Source organism: Pholis gunnellus (assembly GCF_910591455.1).
Source record: "Pholis gunnellus genome assembly, chromosome: 12".
Classification (NCBI taxonomy): domain Eukaryota; kingdom Metazoa; phylum Chordata; class Actinopteri; order Perciformes; family Pholidae; genus Pholis; species Pholis gunnellus.
Window position 1 is genome coordinate 19,482,429 of NC_136539.1, and position 19,392 is coordinate 19,501,820.

The window sequence follows — 19,392 nt, forward strand, 5'->3', positions numbered from 1 at the left end:
ACTGACTGTACAACATTTATCAGTGTGAATACATTAGACTCTTTTACAGAAGAGCCTCTTAAGGTGATCATAAATTCCTCTCATTTTTAGTCCGTAAATGATTGGATTAAAAATAGGATGGTATATTACCACTTGTAAAATCATTATCAAACGTACAATTTTGCCAAAATCAACTTCCAGTCGAGCAAGAAGTACATCATATGCAGTTAAACAGAAAAAGTTGATTAGCACCAGCAGATGGGGTAAACAGGTCTGTGCAGCTTTTCTCCTGACTCCTCTACATCGATAGGATATTACAAGTATCCTGGTGTATGTAAAAAGTATGAAGAGCACAGGGAGAAGTGCAGCACTCGCCGAAACAACCAAGCCATAAATATTAAGCAGTCTTGAACGCACACAGTGAAGTTTTTGAACTGTGCTGTTACAAAGTAGTCCTTTCAAATGAAACGTACAGATTTCTTTTTTAGCACTCAATAATATTAGTACTGAAACCTGACAAGCAGGCAGAATCCAAGCAACAATCAGGAACATATTAACAGTTGTTTTTCTCATGATGGTTGAATATTGCAGAGGGTTACATATAGACACATATCTATCATAGGCCATGACCGCCAACAGGAAGTATTCTGAACCACCTAGAGAGTAAAAACTAAACCACTGGAAGAGACAGGCTGGATAAGATATGATCTGTTTCTCTGATAAAAAGTCAATCAAAAGCTTTGGGTAGATAGCAGTGCTGAAAAGAACAGAGTTGATTAACAAAGCTGCAATGAAAATGTACATTGGCTCATGGAGGGATTTGTGAATCACTATGATGCTCACAATAGTGAAATTACTGCTAATTATTAAAATATATACTGTAAACATGATCACAAAATAAAGATATTTATATCTGTGCACTTCCACATGCCCATCAAAAGTTATATATGTCAAATTATATCTATTATCCATGAATGATATATAAAAAGAGATGATAACAAACAATAAATCTCATGTAACCAGCACTAGATTGTCTGATTCAGTCTTCAGTACCTGACCTTGATATGCTCTGGTGTGATCCAGCAAACACAGGAACTGGAAAGGGATCTGTTGGAGTCGGTGGGAAGTCTTTATCAGACTATTTCTCCCTCCATGGATCTCATTAAACTCTCCAAAGAATGAGTTGGGTAAACAACTTGATTCTAGAGACATGAAGTCATAGATGTTTTTTATGGCATCATCTATTCACAACAACATTCAAGCTGTATGTGCTTGTGCATTTATTGTTTTGTTGGAGCACTTGTGGTGTTTGTAGTTAATGTTCCATCAAGCAGTATATCTAAACATCATAATAAACCTAAAGCTGTTTGGGGCCTTTTTAGTTGTGCGTCCCAAGCTCAGGTTGCTGCAGAACGATAAAATTTGGCCCTGGTGTTTTTTTACCAGTGAACCACACTGTAGGCTAATTTCACTTTTGTTTTAGACCGTGAGTAGCCGTGTCTTTGGTGTGTGACACAAGTATGTCATGGCAGACGTATTTCTCTGGACTCAAGGAAGCACAGTGTTCAGTTGTTTTGAGAAAGCTGAAAGCAGCAACACCACAGGCCAAGGATTCAGCTCATTCTGAACAGACATGTTTTGAACGAGCACTGCACTCGTAAGACTGAAACTATTTCAATGAAGAGAGAATTGACTTGAAGTAAAAAAATATGTATTACACATGCATGGTGAGATGAATAGTGAAGAGATTATACTCCATAGTGATGTAGTATATTAAAGGGGGTAATGATGCTGTGATCACTAATATTCACCGTAAGATCTAGACCCTGGTGGTGGTGGTGGTGAAGGGAACTGTTGATGATCCAATGATGGGATGACGAAATGACTATGTTGATGAAGTGACAACTGACAGCAGCAGAGAGGAGAGCAAATAAAATATTCGACAGCAACGATGTGATTGGCTCAGGGAGATTGTGGCAGAATCTGGTTGTTGAGTTTAAGAGTGAACGCCAATAATCAGCTGATTAGAGTGTAAGCCGAAGAGAGAGGGAGACAGAGAGATTTGTGAATGAATGAGACTGTAAGAAGAGTCTTCCTCTCCACGACAGGACATAAATAATACATATCTGTTTTGATTTCAATATTTATTTAACAAAACGTAATATTAAACACAAACAAAACCCTGGATAAGTGAGTGCTACTGATTTAAGTATTTGATGAAATAATTTATTGGAGTTGTATTATTTGATTCTGCTTTTTTTCGAAATAAGAATAGAAGTGAATGTTGGTGTCATAGCATCTGCCAGCTCTTTACTTTTTTATCTCTTTTACTGTACATTTCTAACTGCCTTGTTAGTAACTCACCTGTCATTTCAGATGCTGCCATTCACAGTCTCACCAGGAGTAGCATTCAGTGTTTTCCCACCAGACCCAGTCTCCTGACTACCAAACCCACATGAGCTCCTGTACTTCCCTGCCTGCCTTTTTGGTACTTGTTTTCCAGGTATGACTGCTTACTTTTGTCATTGCCTATCAGATCTATCCAGTAGTCGTTGTTTTTACCTTACTGTCTGTGAGTTGTGCTTCAAGGGCAAAATGTGGTTTTATGGAGCCCTATGGGAGCTATTTACGGTTCAGCTTATGAACACACTTGAAGATTAAGAAAAGAGTTTTAAAAGTCACATAGAACTTGATTTGAAACCAAAAAGATGCTAGAGATCCTGTAGGGTTGAGCTGATGTGAAACCAGGTCCTGTAAATACTAGAGCCTGTCCAAGCCTTCATCAGCATCAGAATCAGCTATATTTGCCAAGTATGTGTCCACAGATGAAGAATTTGACTCCGGTTACTGACTTGCTGTCAATGTACTTACACAGAAATAGACATAAGAACGAGGACAGCAGAGCTGATCAAATAATGCCAAATCAAATGTTACTATACTAGTAACATACTATACGATAGTACTCACATATACTTGATGCTGCTTATCGGTTTTAGGTTCCTTATCGGTTATTTTTGATTATTTTGTGAGAAAAAAAGACAATTAATCAATAAAAGAATCAACATTGCTTTATTATTCTTGTATGCATAAATATAGTCTTTAGTGAGCAGCAAAAAAAGCTCCAAAGTCTTGAACATAAATTTGCAGCTAAACAATTAGTTAAGCGATTAGCTTCCATATATTAGCCTGTTGTTATTGGCAAACTCCACATGGCATCGCTAACGTTACCTGCAGTAGACGAGGATGGACGGCTGCTCGCCAAACAGCAGAAAACTGCATTTCTGCAGATTTATGTGCTTGTTTGCCAAATTGCTTGTAACAACACCCTTAAATGTTTTTTTGCATTTTTGACAGTTTGAGTTCTCAGCATCTACTCGAGTAAAATATAGCCACACTTCCGATCTTTTTGTTGTCTCTGCCATGATGTGTGTCTCACGCTGTACTGAGCCGGAGTCGGTGTGAGAGTGTCAGAGTAAAGCATGACTCTGGCCCTCGTACAAAGACACAGAGACAGAGACGAGGTTTGTGATGCTGCTATTTTCTGGAGATCTCACTCGGTAACTTTCAACGTATTGATAGTAGAACCGTTAACTCCGGACCTTATCAATACTCCGGGTTTTACAAATCTAGAACCAGTTCCTGTGTTTTTCCCGGGGGGCATCCCGATTAACGACTAAGCCCAGAAACTCAGATGTTCTGTAAACGCTTAAAACACTGTGGAAGCAGCTTCACACTTTTTATGTCAGTAATTTGCATATAAGAGAAAATGACTTATGCAACGTTTTTAGGCTTTCCCTATTTTAATTGAAAATGATTCAAACCCACATTGTGCATGCTGCAAGAACACTGACTGAAAGAGTTGAATTCATCAGTTATTGTCCTGGTGTTGGCTGGCACCGGGAGGTGACAGTAAAGCACTGCATGTACAGAGGAATCTCAGCTTGATGAAATTAAAAGTGCAACTTTTCTAAAATATATCTCTAATTAATTGAGCCCTAACTTCACTATGAGTTTTCCTGAGTTTTTCCTGCTCCAGAGTCAACATCCTGATGGATAAAGGTTGGAGGAATGTCTGTTTAGAGGACAAGGGATCAGACTTTGTAATTAGACTCTTTTCTTCCTATCTTGTTCTCATCTTTCCCTCAGGACTTCTCTGCAGTTCAGGGAGCTGGCCCCCACTCAGTGCAACATCCATGTAGTTTTGATCTCAGCTTTTTTTTATTATGAAGGTGATTAAACTGTAAATTAATTATCATGTCTGCATAGTCATTTGTCTAGAAATAGTATTTATTGTGAGCTGTCTGTTTTACTACTACACAGTCATAAACATTAGAAGAGGGTTAAAAAACTGAAAGTATAAACTTCAATCCACTGTTTACCTCCCTCTTGAAAAGTTCACCACACATAGAAACATTAATGTGTTGTCAATGTTATATGATTATTATTCATCCATAATGGATGAAATAACGCACAAGTGTAAAGACTTTGATATCACAATGGTGTGTACATGAAAGAGCTTTTTCAAAAATATTCCAGCTGACAATGACAAATTAGATTATTTACTCAAGATGGAGTAATAATGATAAAATATTAACTTGACAAAAGCAACAGTTGCTGTAATTGTTCATTTCTACTATAAAACAACAGCACAACACTTTGACTCTCAGGGCACAAAACTACAATTTAACTTACACACACTGCAAAATCAGACACATGCTCTTGCTTTCAAAGTTGTTCATTTGAAATATTGAAATGCATTCATTTCATCACAACCCTCACCCTCCTCCATAACATAACAACCACTGCCCGATCACAACTCACTGCACCACATACTATATTATAATACTTATTTTTACTTCTCTTATCTGTATTTATTTCTGTATTGTGCTGCTAAAACAGTGGATTGCCCTCCAGGAATTGATAAAGGCTTATCTCATCTGAGCTTATGCTTATTTCAGGGCTGTTATAAACTTTATCAATACACTTGAAGACAATGGTCATGTCATCACCGGGAACTAAAATCAAACTGGAAAATGTCTGATGAAGTCGTGGTTATCTGTTAGACTTAACCATTACCTTCGGGTTTTTGAAAAACTGCAGTGAATTGCTCAGTACTTATTACATTGTTGAAGTGGAAGATTCTCTGCGCATTATTATATCAGAAACAAGTCTTTAAATGTTTAAAGTTATCACATCTTTACATTATTATGACACAAAGCACTGACTGTACACAGTTGTCAGTGTGAATACATTAGACTCTTTTACAGAAGAGCCTCTTAAGGTGTTCATAAATTCCTCTCATTTTTAGTCCGTAAATGATTGGATTAAAAATAGGATGGTATATTACCACTTGTAAAATCATTATCAAACGTACAATTTTGCCAAAATCAACTTCCAGTCGAGCAAGAAGTACATCATATGCAGTTAAACAGGAAAAGTTGATTAGAACCAGCAGATGGGGTAAACAGGTCTGTGCAGCTTTTCTCCTGACTCCTCTACATCGATAGGATATTACAAGTATCCTGGTGTATGTAAAAAGTATGAAGAGCACAGGGAGAAGGACAGCACTCACAAAAACAACCAAGCCATAAATATTAAGCAGTCTTGAACGCACACAGTGAAGTTTGAGAACTGTGCTGTTGCAAAGTATTCCTTTCAAATGAAACTTACAGATTTCTTTTTTAGCACTCAGTAACATTAGTACTGAAAACTCACAAGCAGGCAGAATCCAAGCAAAGATCAGGAACATATGAACAGTAGTTTTTCTCATGATGGTTGAATATTGCAGAGGGTTACATATAGACACATATCTATCATAGGCCATGACCGCCAACAGGAAGAACTCTGAACAACCTAGAGAGTAATTTATAAACCACTGGAAGAGACAGGCTGGATAAGATATGATCTGTTTCTCTGATAAAAAGTCAATCAAAAGCTTTGGGTAGATAGCAGTGCTGAAAAGAACAGAGTTGATTAACAAAGCTGCAATGAAAATGTACATTGGCTCATGGAGGGATTTGTGAATCACTATGATGCTCACAATAGTGAAATTACTGCTAATTATTAAAATGTACATCGTAAACATGATCACAAAATAAAGATATCTATATCTGTGCACTTCCACATGCCCATCAAAAGTTATATATGTCACATTTAATCTATTATCCATTATTGATATATCAAATAAGATGATAACAAATAATAAAGCTCATGTAACCAGCACTAAATTGTCTGATTCAGTCTTCAGTACCTGACCTTGATATGCTCTGGTGTGATCCAGTAAACACAGGAACTGGAAAGGGATCTGTTGGAGTCGGTGGGAAGTCTTTATCAGACTATTTCTCCCTCCATGGATCTCATTAAACTCTCCAAAGAATGAGTTCGGTAAACAACTTGATTCTAGAGACATGAAGTCATAGATGTTTTTTATGGCATCATCTATTCACAACAACATTCAAGCTGTATGTGCTTGTGCATTTATTGTTTTGTTGGAGCACTTGTGGTGTTTGTAGTTAATGTTCCATCAGGCAGTATATCTAAACATCATAATGAACCTAAAGCTGTTTGGGGCCTTTTTAGTTGTGCGTCCCAAGCTCAGGTTGCTGCAGAACGGTAAAGTTTGCCCCTGGTGTTTTTTTTACCAGTGAACCACGCTGTAGGACAATTTTACCTGTTTTAGACTGTGTGTAGCCGTGTCTTTGGTGTTTGACACAAGTATGTCATGGAAGAAGTTTTTCTCTGGACTCAAGGAAGCACAGTGTTCAGTTGTTTTGAGAAAGCTGAAAGCAGCAACACCACAGGCCAAGGATTCAGCTCATTCTGAACAGACATGTTTTGAACGAGCACTGCACTAGTAAGACTGAAACTATTTCAATCAGGAGAGAATTCACTTGGAGTGAAAACATATTTATTACACATGCATGGTGAGATGAATAGTGAAGAGATTATACTCCACAGTGACGTAGTATATTAAAGGGGGTAATGATGCTGTGATCACTAATATTTTCTGCAAAGTCTAGAAGGGAACTGCTGATGATCCAATGATGGGATGAAGAAATAACTATGATGTGGACAGAGCCAACAGGTCTGTAGACGACGCTGTCAACATGGCCCTTCACTTCAACCTTCAGCATCTGGACTGCTCAGGAACCTACGCCAGGATCCTGTTAGTGGACTTCAGCTCTGCCTTTAACACCATCATCTTGTCTCTGCTGTATGACAAGGTCTCCCAGCTGCACATGCCCAACTCCACCTGCAAGTGGATCACAGACTTCTTGTCTGACAGGAAGCAACACGTGAAGCTGGGAAAAAATATCTCAGCCTCCCGGACCATCAGCACTGGTTCCCCCCCAAGGCTGCGTTCTTTCCCCTCTGCTCTTCTCCCTGTACACTAACAGCTCCACCTCCAGTCAACAGTCCGTCATGCTCCTGAAGCTTGCGGATGACACCACCCTCATTGGACTCATCTCTGGTTGGGATGAGTCCGCCTACAGGTGGGAGATTGACCATCTGGTGACCTGGTGCGGTCTGAACAACCTAGACCTCAATGCTCTAAAGACAGTGGAGATGGTTGTGGATTTCCGGAAGAATGCAGCCATACCTGCCCCCATCACCCTGTGTCACTCCCCGGTCGACGCTGTGAAGTCCTTCCACTTCCTGGGCTCTATCATATCCCAGGACCTCAAGTGGGAGCTTAACATCAGCTCCATCACCAAGAAGGCTGAGCAGAGGATGTACTTCCTGAAATTCAACCTGCCAAAGACAATGATGGTGCACTTCTATACAGCCATCATTGAGTCCATCTTCTGCTCCTCCATCACGGTCTGGTACGCTGCAGCCACAGCCAAGGACAAGGGCAGACTGCAGCGCATCATTCGCTCTGCCGAGAGGGTGATTGGCTGCAATCTGCCGTCCCTCCAGGACTTTTTTGCTTCAAGGACCCACAAGCGAGCAAGAAAGATAGCTGACCCCTCTCACCCTGGACACAAACTGTTCAAGCCCCTTCCATCTGGCAGGAGCCTGCGGTCCATCAGGACCAAGACCTCACGCCACATGAACAGTTTTTTCCCATCTTCAGCTGGACTCATGAACAAAGCCCGAGACCCCCACTGACTCTGACATCCCCAGGACAATTTCCTACATGTCACTCCCCTGCACATCCCTTCATATTTAAATACACTTGACACTTTTACATTACACTTACATCACACGTGTTTAAAGTACTGTTATCTGTTTGTCTGTACACTTTATTTTATATTTTATTGCAAATTGAAATATTTTATATTTTAATGTTGTGCACCATCCACCATGTAAAATTCCTTGTATGTGCAACATACTCTGGCGAAATAAACGGTTCTGATGATGAAATGACTGACAGCAGAAGAGAGGAGAGCAGTTTTTAAATTTGACAGCAACGATGTGATTGGCTCAAGGAGATTGTGGCAGAATCTGGTTGTTGAGTTTAAGAGTGAACGCCAATAATCAGCTGATTAGAGTGTAAGCCGAAGAGAGAGGGAGACAGAGATTTGTGGATGAATGAGACTGTAAGAAGTCTTCCTCACCTCGACAGGACATAAACAATACATATCTGTTTTGATTTCAATGTGTATTTAACAAAACGTAATATTAAACACAAACAAAACCCTGGATAAGTGAGTGCTACTGATTTAAGTATTTGATGAAATCAGTTATTAGATTTGTATTGTTTGATTCTGCTTTTCTTGCTGAGACCTGAATAAAAGTGAATGTTGGTGTCATAGCATCTGCCAGCTCTTTAATTTTTTTATCTCTTTTACTGTACATTTCTAACTGCCTTGATAGTAACTCACCTGTCATTTCAGATGCTGCCATTCACAGTCTCACCAGGAGTAGCCTTCAGTGTTTTCCCACCAGACCCAGTCTCCTGACTACCAAACCCACATGAGCTCCTGTACTTCCCTGCCTGCCTTTTTGGTACTTGTTTTCCAGGTATGACTGCTTATTTTTGTCATTGCATATCATAATCTATCCAGTAGTCATTGTTTTTACCTTACTGTCTGTGAGTTGTGCTTCAAGGGCAAAATGTGGTTTTACTGAGCCCTATGGGAGCTATTTACGGTTCAGCTTATGAACTCACTTGAAGATTAAGAAGAGAGTTTTAAAAGTCACATAGAACTTGATTTGAAGCCAAAAAGATGTTAGAGATCCTGGAGGGTTGAGCTGATGTGAAACCAGGTCCTGTAAATACTCCAGCCGTCTCCAAGCCTTCATCAGAATCAGCTTTATTTGCCAAGTATGTGTCCACAGACAAAGAATTTGACTCCGGTAATCAAATGTAACTATACTGGAAACATACTATAGGATACTGGTACTCTAATTTACTTGATGCTGCTTATCGGTTTTAGTTTCCTTATCGGTTCTTTTTGATTATTTGTTGAGAAAAAAAGACAATTACTTCATAAAAGACTCAACATCACTTTATTGTTCTTGTATGCATTGTAGTATTCTGTTTCTACTGACATTTAAGTGTCTAAGTAAAACGAATGATACCAGTTTGTATCATAGGGCGTCCATCTTTATTGTTCTTGTGTTTCACACTCTGGCGCACATTGCTGACATCATCACAACAGGACGGTTACCTGAACCGGAAGTTTCCAAGATACTACATGCATAAAAATAGTCTTTAGTGAGCAGCAAAAAAAACTCCAAAGTCTTGAATGTAAATTTGCAGCTAAACAATTAGCTAAGCGATTAGCTTCCATATATTAGCCTGTTGTTATTGGCGAACTCCACGTGGCATCGATTACGTTGCAGTGGACAAGAATGGACGGCTGCTCGCCAAACAGCAGAAAACTGCATTCCTGCATATTTATGTTCTGCTTGTTCGCCAAACGTGACAAATTGCTGGTATTAACTCCCTTACTTGTTTTTTTTTTGCTTTTTTGACGGAGTTCTCAGCATGTACTCGAGTAAAATGTAGCCACAATTCCAATCTTTTTGTTGTCTCTGCCATGATGTTTGTCTCACGCTGTACTGAGCCGGAGTCGGTGAGAGTGTGTCAGAGTAAAGCATGACTCTGGCCCTCGTACAAAGACACAGAGACAGAGAGAGGAGGTTTGTGATGCTGCTATTTTCTGGAGATCTCACTCCGTAACTTTCAACGTATTGATAGTAGAACCGTTAACTCCGGACCTTATCAATACTCCGGGTTTTACAAATCTAGAACCAGTTCCAGTTTTTTTCCCGGGGGGCATCCCGAGTAACGACTAAGCCCAGAAACTCAGATGTTCTGTAAACGCTTAAAACACTGTGGAAGCAGCTTCACACTTTTTATGTCAGTAATTTGCATGTAAGAGAAAATGACTTATGCAACGTTTTTATTATTATTTGAATTGAAAATGATTCAAACCCACATTGTGCATGCTGCAAGAACACTGACTGAAAGAGTTGAATTCATCAGTTATTGTCCTGGTGTTGGCTGGCACCCGGAGGTGACAGTAAAGCAGTGCATGTACAGAGGAATCTCAGCTTGATGAAATTAAAACTGCAACTTTTCTAAAATATATCTCTAATTGATTGAGCCCTAACTTCACTATGAGTTTTCCTGTGAAGGGATGCTCCAGAGTCAACATCCTGATGGATAAAGGTTGGAGCAATGTCTGTTTAGAGGACAAGGGATCAGAATTTGTAATTAGACTCTTTTCGTCCTATCTTGTTCTCATCTTTCCCTCAGGACTCCTCCACCAGTTCAGGGAGCTGGCCCCCACTCAGTGCATCATCCAAGTAGTTTTGATCACAGCTTTATTTTTATTATGAAGGTGATTCAACTGTAAATTAGTCATTATGTCTGTATAGTTATCTGTCTAGGCATAGTATTTATTGAGAGCTGTTTGTTTTACTACTACACAGTCATAAACATTAGAAGAGGGTTAGAAAACACTGAAAGTATCAGCTTGAATCCACTCTGTTTACCTCCCTCTTGAAAAATTCACCACACATAGAAACATTAATGTGTTGTCAATGTTATACGATTATTATTTAAACATAATGGATGAAATAACGCATGAGTAAAGACTTGGATATCACAATGGTGTGTACATGAAAGAGCTTTTTCAAAAATATCCCAGCTGACTACAGATTAGAAACAGTCAAATATAATATAAAAGATATTTTCAGCAGTACTTTTAAGATCATTAAAATGTTGCGCTTTTTGAATCCAGCCCAGATATAACAAATTTACTTTTTTATAATTAGATTATTTACTCAAGATGGAGTCATGATAAAATATGAACTTGACGGAAACAACAGTTGGTTTAATTGTTTATTTTAACCATAAAATAAAAATGTTTGATTAAGTCGTAGTTATCTGTTTGACTTAACCATTACCTTTTGGGTTTTTGAAAAACTGCAGTGAATTGCTCAGTACTTATCATTACATTGTTGAAGTGGAAGATTCTCTGTGCGTTATTATATCAGAAACAAGTCTGTAAATGTTCAAAGTTATCACATCTTTATATTATTATGACACAAAACGATGACTGGACAACATTTATCATTGGTTATACATTAGACCCTTTTACAGAAGAGCCTCTTAAGGTGTTCATAAATTCCTTTCATTTTTAGTCCATAAATGATTGGATTAAATAAAGGTTGATAACTTATCATTTGTAAAGTCATTATCAAACGTACAATTTTGTGAAAATCAACTTCCAGTCGAGCAAGAAGTACATCATATGCACTTAAACAGGAAAAGTTGATTAGAACCAGCAGATGGGGTAAACAGGTCTGTGCAGCTTTTCTCCTGACTCCTCTACATCGATAGCATATTACAAGTATCCTGGTGTATGTAAAAAATATGAAGAGCACAGGGAGAAGGACAGCACTCACAAAAACAACCAAGCCATAAATATTAATCAGTCTTGAACTCGCACAGTGAAGTTTTTGAACTGTGCTGTTGCAATGTATTCCTTTCAAATGAAACGTACAGATTTCTTTTTTAGCACTCAATAATATTCCTACTGAAACCTGACAAGCAGGCAGAATCCAAGCAACAATCAGGAACATATGAACAGTTGTTTTTCTCATGATGATTGAATAATGCAGAGGGCTACATATAGACACATATCTATCATAGGCCATGACCGCCAACAGGAAGAATTCTGAACAACCTAGAGAATAATAACTAAACCACTGGAAGAGACAGGCTGGATAAGATATGATCTGTTTCTCTGATAAAAAGTCAATCAAAAGCTTTGGGTAGATAACAGTGCTGAAAAGAACAGAGTTGATTAACAAAGCTGCAATGAAAATGTACATTGGCTCATGGAGGGATTTGTGAATCACTATGATGCTCACAATAGTGAAATTACTGCTAATTATTAAAATGTACATCGTAAACATGATCACAAAATAAAGATATCTATATTTGCGCACTTCCACATGCCCATCAAAAGTTATATATGTCAAATTATATCTATTATCCATGAATGATATATCAAATGAGATGATAATAAATCTCATGTAACCAGCACTAGATTGTCTGATTCAGTCTTCAGTACCTGACCTTGATATGCTCTGGTGTGATCCAGCAAACACAGGAACTGGAAAGGGATCTGTTGGAGTCGGTGGGAAGTCTTTATCAGACTATTTCTCCCTCCATGGATCTCATTAAACTCTCCAAAGAATGAGTTCGGTAAACAACTTGATTCTAGAGACATGAAGTCATAGATGTTTTTTATGGCATCATCTATTCACAACAACATTCAAGCTGTATGTGTTTGTGCATTTATTGTTTTGTTGGAGCACTTGTGGTGTTTGTAGTTAATGTTCCATCAAGCAGTATATCTAAACATCATAATAAACCTAAAGCTGTTTGGGGCCTTTTTAGTTGTGCGTCCCAAGCTCAGGTTGCTGCAGAACGGTAAAGTTTGCCCCTGGTGTTTTTTTTACCAGTGAACCACGCTGTAGGACAATTTTACCTGTTTTAGACTGTGAGTAGCCGTGTCTTTGGTGTTTGACACAAGTATGTCATGGAAGAAGTTTTTCTCTGGACTCAAGAAAGCACAGTGTTCAGTTGTTTTGAAAAAGCTGAAAGCAGCAACACCACAGGCCAAGGATTCAGCTCATTCTGAACAGACATGTTTTGAACGAGCACTGCACTAGTAAGACTGAAACTATTTCAATCAGGAGAGAATTCACTTGGAGTGAAAACATATTTATTACACATGCATGGTGAGATGAATAGTGAAGAGATTATACTCCACAGTGACGTAGTATATTAAAGGGGGTAATGATGCTGTGATCACTAATGTTTTCCGCAAAGTCTAGAAGGGAACTGCTGATGATCCAATGATGGGATGAAGAAATAACTATGATGTGGACAGAGCCAACAGGTCTGTAGACGACGCTGTCAACATGGCCCTTCACTTCAACCTTCAGCATCTGGACTGCTCAGGAACCTACGCCAGGATCCTGTTAGTGGACTTCAGCTCTGCCTTTAACACCATCATCTTGTCTCTGCTGTATGACAAGGTCTCCCAGCTGCACATGCCCAACTCCACCTGCAAGTGGATCACAGACTTCTTGTCTGACAGGAAGCAACACGTGAAGCTGGGAAAAAATATCTCAGCCTCCCGGACCATCAGCACTGGTTCCCCCCCAAGGCTGCGTTCTTTCCCCTCTGCTCTTCTCCCTGTACACTAACAGCTCCACCTCCAGTCAACAGTCCGTCATGCTCCTGAAGCTTGCGGATGACACCACCCTCATTGGACTCATCTCTGGTTGGGATGAGTCCGCCTACAGGTGGGAGATTGACCATCTGGTGACCTGGTGCGGTCTGAACAACCTAGACCTCAATGCTCTAAAGACAGTGGAGATGGTTGTGGATTTCCGGAAGAATGCAGCCATACCTGCCCCCATCACCCTGTGTCACTCCCCGGTCGACGCTGTGAAGTCCTTCCACTTCCTGGGCTCTATCATATCCCAGGACCTCAAGTGGGAGCTTAACATCAGCTCCATCACCAAGAAGGCTGAGCAGAGGATGTACTTCCTGAAATTCAACCTGCCAAAGACAATGATGGTGCACTTCTATACAGCCATCATTGAGTCCATCTTCTGCTCCTCCATCACGGTCTGGTACGCTGCAGCCACAGCCAAGGACAAGGGCAGACTGCAGCGCATCATTCGCTCTGCCGAGAGGGTGATTGGCTGCAATCTGCCGTCCCTCCAGGACTGGTTCGCTTCAAGGACCCACAAGCGAGCAAGAAAGATAGCTGACCCCTCTCACCCTGGACACAAACTGTTCAAGCCCCTTCCATCTGGCAGGAGGCTGCGGTCCATCAGGACCAAGACCTCACGCCACATGAACAGTTTTTTCCCATCTTCAGCTGGACTCATGAACAAAGCCCGAGACCCCCACTGACTCTGACATCCCCAGGACAATTTCCTACATGTCACTCCCCTGCACATCCCTTCATATTTAAATACACTTGACACTTTTACATTACACTTACATCACACGTGTTTAAAGTACTGTTATCTGTTTGTCTGTACACTTTATTTTATATTTTATTGCAAATTGAAATATTTTATATTTTAATGTTGTGCACCATCCACCATGTAAAATTCCTTGTATGTGCAACATACTCTGGCGAAATAAACGGTTCTGATGATGAAATGACTGACAGCAGCAGAGAGGAGAGCAGTTTTTAAATTTGACAGCAACGATGTGATTGGCTCAAGGAGATTGTGGCAGAATCTGGTTGTTGAGTTTAAGAGTGAACGCCAATAATCAGCTGATTAGAGTGTAAGCCGAAGAGAGAGGGAGACAGAGATTTGTGGATGAATGAGACTGTAAGAAGTCTTCCTCACCTCGACAGGACAAAAACAATACATATCTGTTTTGATTTCAATGTGTATTTAACAAAACGTAATATTAAACACAAACAAAACCCTGGATAAGTGAGTGCTACTGATTTAAGTATTTGATGAAATCAGTTATTAGATTTGTATTGTTTGATTCTGCTTTTCTTGCTGAGACCTGAATAAAAGTGAATGTTGGTGTCATAGCATCTGCCAGCTCTTTAATTTTTTTATCTCTTTTACTGTACATTTCTAACTGCCTTGTTAGTAACTCACCTGTCATTTCAGATGCTGCCATTCACAGTCTCACCAGGAGTAGCCTTCAGTGTTTTCCCACCAGACCCAGTCTCCTTACTACCAAACCCACATGAGCTCCTGTACTTCCCTGCCTGCCTTTTTGGTACTTGTTTTCCAGGTATGACTGCTTATTTTTGTCATTGCATATCATAATCTATCCAGTAGTCGTTGTTTTTACCTTACTGTCTGTGAGTTGTGCTTCAAGGGCAAAATGTGGTTTTACTGAGCCCTATGGGAGCTATTTACGGTTCAGCTTATGAACTCACTTGAAGATTAAGAAGAGAGTTTTAAAAGTCACATAGAACTTGATTTGAAACCAAAAAGATGTTAGAGATCCTGGAGGGTTGAGCTGATGTGAAACCAGGTCCTGTAAATACTCCAGCCGTCTCCAAGCCTTCATCAGAATCAGCTTTATTTGCCAAGTATGTGTCCACAGACAAAGAATTTGACTCCGGTAATCAAATGTAACTATACTGGAAACATACTATAGGATACTGGTACTCTAATTTATTTGATGCTGCTTATCGGTTTTAGTTTCCTTATCGGTTCTTTTTGATTATTTGTTGAGAAAAAAAGACAATTACTTCATAAAAGACTCAACATCACTTTATTGTTCTTGTATGCATTGTAGTATTCTGTTTCTACTGACATTTAAGTGTCTAAGTAAAACGAATGATACCAGTTTGTATCATAGGGCGTCCATCTTTATTGTTCTTGTGTTTCACACTCTGGCGCACATTGCTGACATCATCACAACAGGACGGTTACCTGAACCGGAAGTTTCCAAGATACTACATGCATAAAAATAGTCTTTAGTGAGCAGCAAAAAAAACTCGAAAGTCTTGAATGTAAATTTGCAGATAAACAATTAGCTAAGCGATTAGCTTCCATATATTAGCCTGTTATTATTGGCGAACTCCACGTGGCATCGATTATGTTGCAGTGGACAAGAATGGACGGCTGCTCGCCAAACAGCAGAAAACTGCATTCCTGCATATTTATGTTCTGCTTGTTCGCCAAACGTTGTGACAAATTGCTGGTATTAACTCCCTCACTTGTTTTTTTTTTTGCTTTTTTGACGGAGTTATCAGCATGTACTCGAGTAAAATGTAGCCACAATTCCAATCTTTTTGTTGTCTCTGCCATGATGTGTGTCTCACGCTGTACTGAGCCGGAGTCGGTGAGAGCACGACTCTGGCCCTCGTACAAAGACACAGAGACAGAGAGAGGAGGTTTGTGATGCTGCTATTTCCTGGAGATCTCACTCCGTAACTTTCAACGTATTGATAGTAGAACCGTTAACTCCGGACCTTATCAATACTCCGGGTTTTACAAATCTAGAACCAGTTCCAGTTTTTTTCCCGGGGGGCATCCCGAGTAACGACTAAGCCCAGAAACTCAGATGTTCTGTAAATGCTTAAAACACTGTGGAAGCAGCTTCACACTTTTTATGTCAGTAATTTGCATATAAGAGAAAATGACTTATGCAACGTTTTTATTATTATTTGAATTGAAAATGATTCAAACCCACATTGTGCATGCTGCAAGAACACTGACTGAAAGAGTTGAATTCATCAGTTATTGTCCTGGTGTTGGCTGGCACCGGGCGGTGACAGTAAAGCACTGCATGTACAGAAGAATATCAGCTTGATGAAATTAAAACTGCAACTTTTCTAAAATATATCTCTAATTGATTGAGCCCTAACTTCACTATGAGTTTTCCTGAGTTTTTCCTGCTCCAGAGTCAACATCCTGATGGATAAAGGTTGGAGGAATGTCTGTTTAGAGGACAAGGAATCAGAATTTGTAATTAGACTCTTTTCTTCCTATCTTGTTCTCATCTTTCCCTCAGGACTCCTCCACCAGTTCAGGGAGCTGGCCCCCACTCAGTGCATCATCCAAGTAGTTTTGATCACAGCTTTATTTTATTATGAAGGTGATTCAACTGTAAATTAATCATTATGTCTGTATAGTTATCTGTCTAGGCATAGTATTTATTGAGAGCTGTTTGTTTTACTACTACACAGTCATAAACATTAGAAGAGGGTTAGAAAACACTGAAAGTATCAGCTTGAAACCACTCTGTTTACCTCCCTCTTGAAAAATTCACCACACATAGAAACAATAATGTGTTGTCAATGTTATACGATTATTATTTAAACATAATGGATGAAATAACGCACGAGTAAAGACTTGGATATCACAATGGTGTGTACATGAAAGAGCTTTTTCAAAAATATCCCAGCTGACTACAGATTAGAAACAGTCAAATATAATATAAAAGATATTTTCAGCAGTACTTTTAAGATCATTAAAATGTTGCGCTTTTTGAATCCAGCCCACATATAAAAAATGTACTCTTTTATAAATTTGATTATTTACTCAAGATGGAGTCATGATAAAATATGAACTTGACGGAAACAACAGTTGGTTTAATTGTTTATTTTAACCATAAAATAAAAAACGCTTCTCTCAGGGCACAAAACTCAATTTAACTTACACACACTGTCAAATCAGACACATGCTCTTGCTTTCAAGGTTGTTCATTTTAAAATCGTGACATGCATTCATTTCATCACAACCCCCACCCTCCTCCATAACATAACAACCACTGCCCGATCACAACTCACTGCACCACGTACTATATTATAATACTTATTTTTACTTCTCTTATTTGTATTTATTTCTGTATTGTGCTGCTAAAACACTGGGTTGCCCTCCAGGGATTGATAAAGGCTTCTCTCATCTGATGTTATGCTTATTTCAGGGCTGTTATAAACTTTATCAATACACTTGAAGACAATGTTCATGTCATCACCGGTAACTATAATCAAACTGTAAAATGTCTTAAGTTGTGGTTATCTACTAGACTTAACCATTACCTTTTTGCTTTTGAAAAACTGCAGTGAATTGCTCAGTACTTGTATTACATGGTTGAAGTGGAAGATTCTCTCTGCATTATTCTATCAGAAACAAGTCTTTTTAATGTTCAAAGTTATCACATCTCTGCATTATTATGACACAAAATGATGACTGTACAACATTTATCAGTGTGAATACATTAGACTCTTTTACAGAAGAGCCTCTTAAGGTGATCATAAATTCCTCTCATTTTTAGTCCATAAATGATTGGATTAAAAAGAGGATGGTATATTACTATTTGTAAAGTCATTATCAAACGTACAATTTTGGGAAAATCAACTTCCAGTCGAGCAAGAAGTACATCATATGCACTTAAACAGGAAAAGTTGATTAGAACCAGCAGATGGGGTAAACAGGTCTGTGCAGCTTTTCTCCTGACTCCTCTACATCGATAGGATATTACAAGTATCCTGGTGTATGTAAAAAATATAAAGAGCACAGGGAGAAGGACAGCACTCACAAAAACAACCAAGCCATAAATATTAAGCAGTCTTGAACTTACACAGTGAAGTTTGAGAACTGTGCTGTTGCAATGTATTCCTTTCAAATGAAACGTACAGATTTCTTTTTTAGCACTCAGTAATATCAGTACTGAAAACTCACAAGCAGGCAGAATCCAAGGAAAGATCAGGAACATATTAACAGTAGTTCTTCTCATGATGGTTGAATATTGCAGAGGGTTACATATAGACACATATCTATCATAGGCCATGACCGACAACAGGAAGAACTCTGAACAACCTAGAGAATAATAACTAAACCACTGGAAGAGACAGGCTGGATAAGATATGATCTGTTTCTCTGATAAAAAGTCAATCAAAAGCTTTGGGTAGATAACAGTGCTGAAAAGAACAGAGTTGATTAACAAAGCTGCAATGAAAATGTACATTGGCTCATGGAGGGATTTGTGAATCACTATGATGCTCACAATAGTGAAATTACTGCTAATTATTAAAATATACATCGTAAACATGATCACAAAATAAAGATATCTATATCTGTGCACTTCCACATGCCCATCAAAAGTTATATATGTCACATTTAATCTATTATCCATTATTGATATATCAAATAAGATGATAACAAATAATAAAGCTCATGTAACCAGCACTAAATTGTCTGATTCAGTCTTCAGTACCTGACCTTGATATGCTCTGGTGTGATCTGGCAAACAGGAACTAGAAAGGGATCTGTTGGAGTCGGTGGGAAGTCTTTATCAGACTATTTCTCCCTCCATGGATCTCATTAAACTCTCCAAAGAATGAGTTCGGTAAACAACTTGATTCTAGAGACATGAAGTCATAGATGTTTTTTATGGCATCATCTATTCACAACAACATTCAAGCTGTATGTGCT

General features: G+C 39.0%; 3 protein-coding genes and 1 pseudogene across 4 annotated transcripts; all 4 read right to left on the reverse strand.

Annotated features, from left to right (window-relative positions):
• Positions 1-33: 33 nt before the first annotated feature.
• On the reverse strand, positions 34-951 carry LOC306704453 (olfactory receptor 11A1-like; the record flags this gene model as incomplete). Its single annotated transcript, XM_079170813.1, has 1 exon — positions 34-951. The coding sequence occupies one exon, from the start codon at positions 949-951 to the stop codon at positions 34-36; it is 918 nt and encodes a 305-aa protein (XP_079026939.1).
• A 4,279-nt stretch (positions 952-5,230) lies between these two features.
• Positions 5,231-6,148, reverse strand: LOC306703582 (olfactory receptor 10K2-like; the record flags this gene model as incomplete). Its single annotated transcript, XM_079169584.1, has 1 exon — positions 5,231-6,148. The coding sequence occupies one exon, from the start codon at positions 6,146-6,148 to the stop codon at positions 5,231-5,233; it is 918 nt and encodes a 305-aa protein (XP_079025710.1).
• Positions 6,149-11,576: 5,428 nt separating this feature from the next.
• LOC306703695 (olfactory receptor 10K2-like) lies at positions 11,577-12,441 on the reverse strand (annotated as a pseudogene). Its single transcript has one exon. The product of its transcript is annotated as an olfactory receptor 10K2-like (transcript).
• A 5,734-nt stretch (positions 12,442-18,175) lies between these two features.
• LOC306703692 (olfactory receptor 10K2-like) lies at positions 18,176-19,093 on the reverse strand (the record flags this gene model as incomplete). The annotated part of the gene is made up of 1 exon (XM_079169746.1): positions 18,176-19,093. One exon carries the CDS (start codon positions 19,091-19,093, stop codon positions 18,176-18,178), a length of 918 nt encoding a protein of 305 aa, XP_079025872.1.
• Positions 19,094-19,392: the final 299 nt, after the last annotated feature.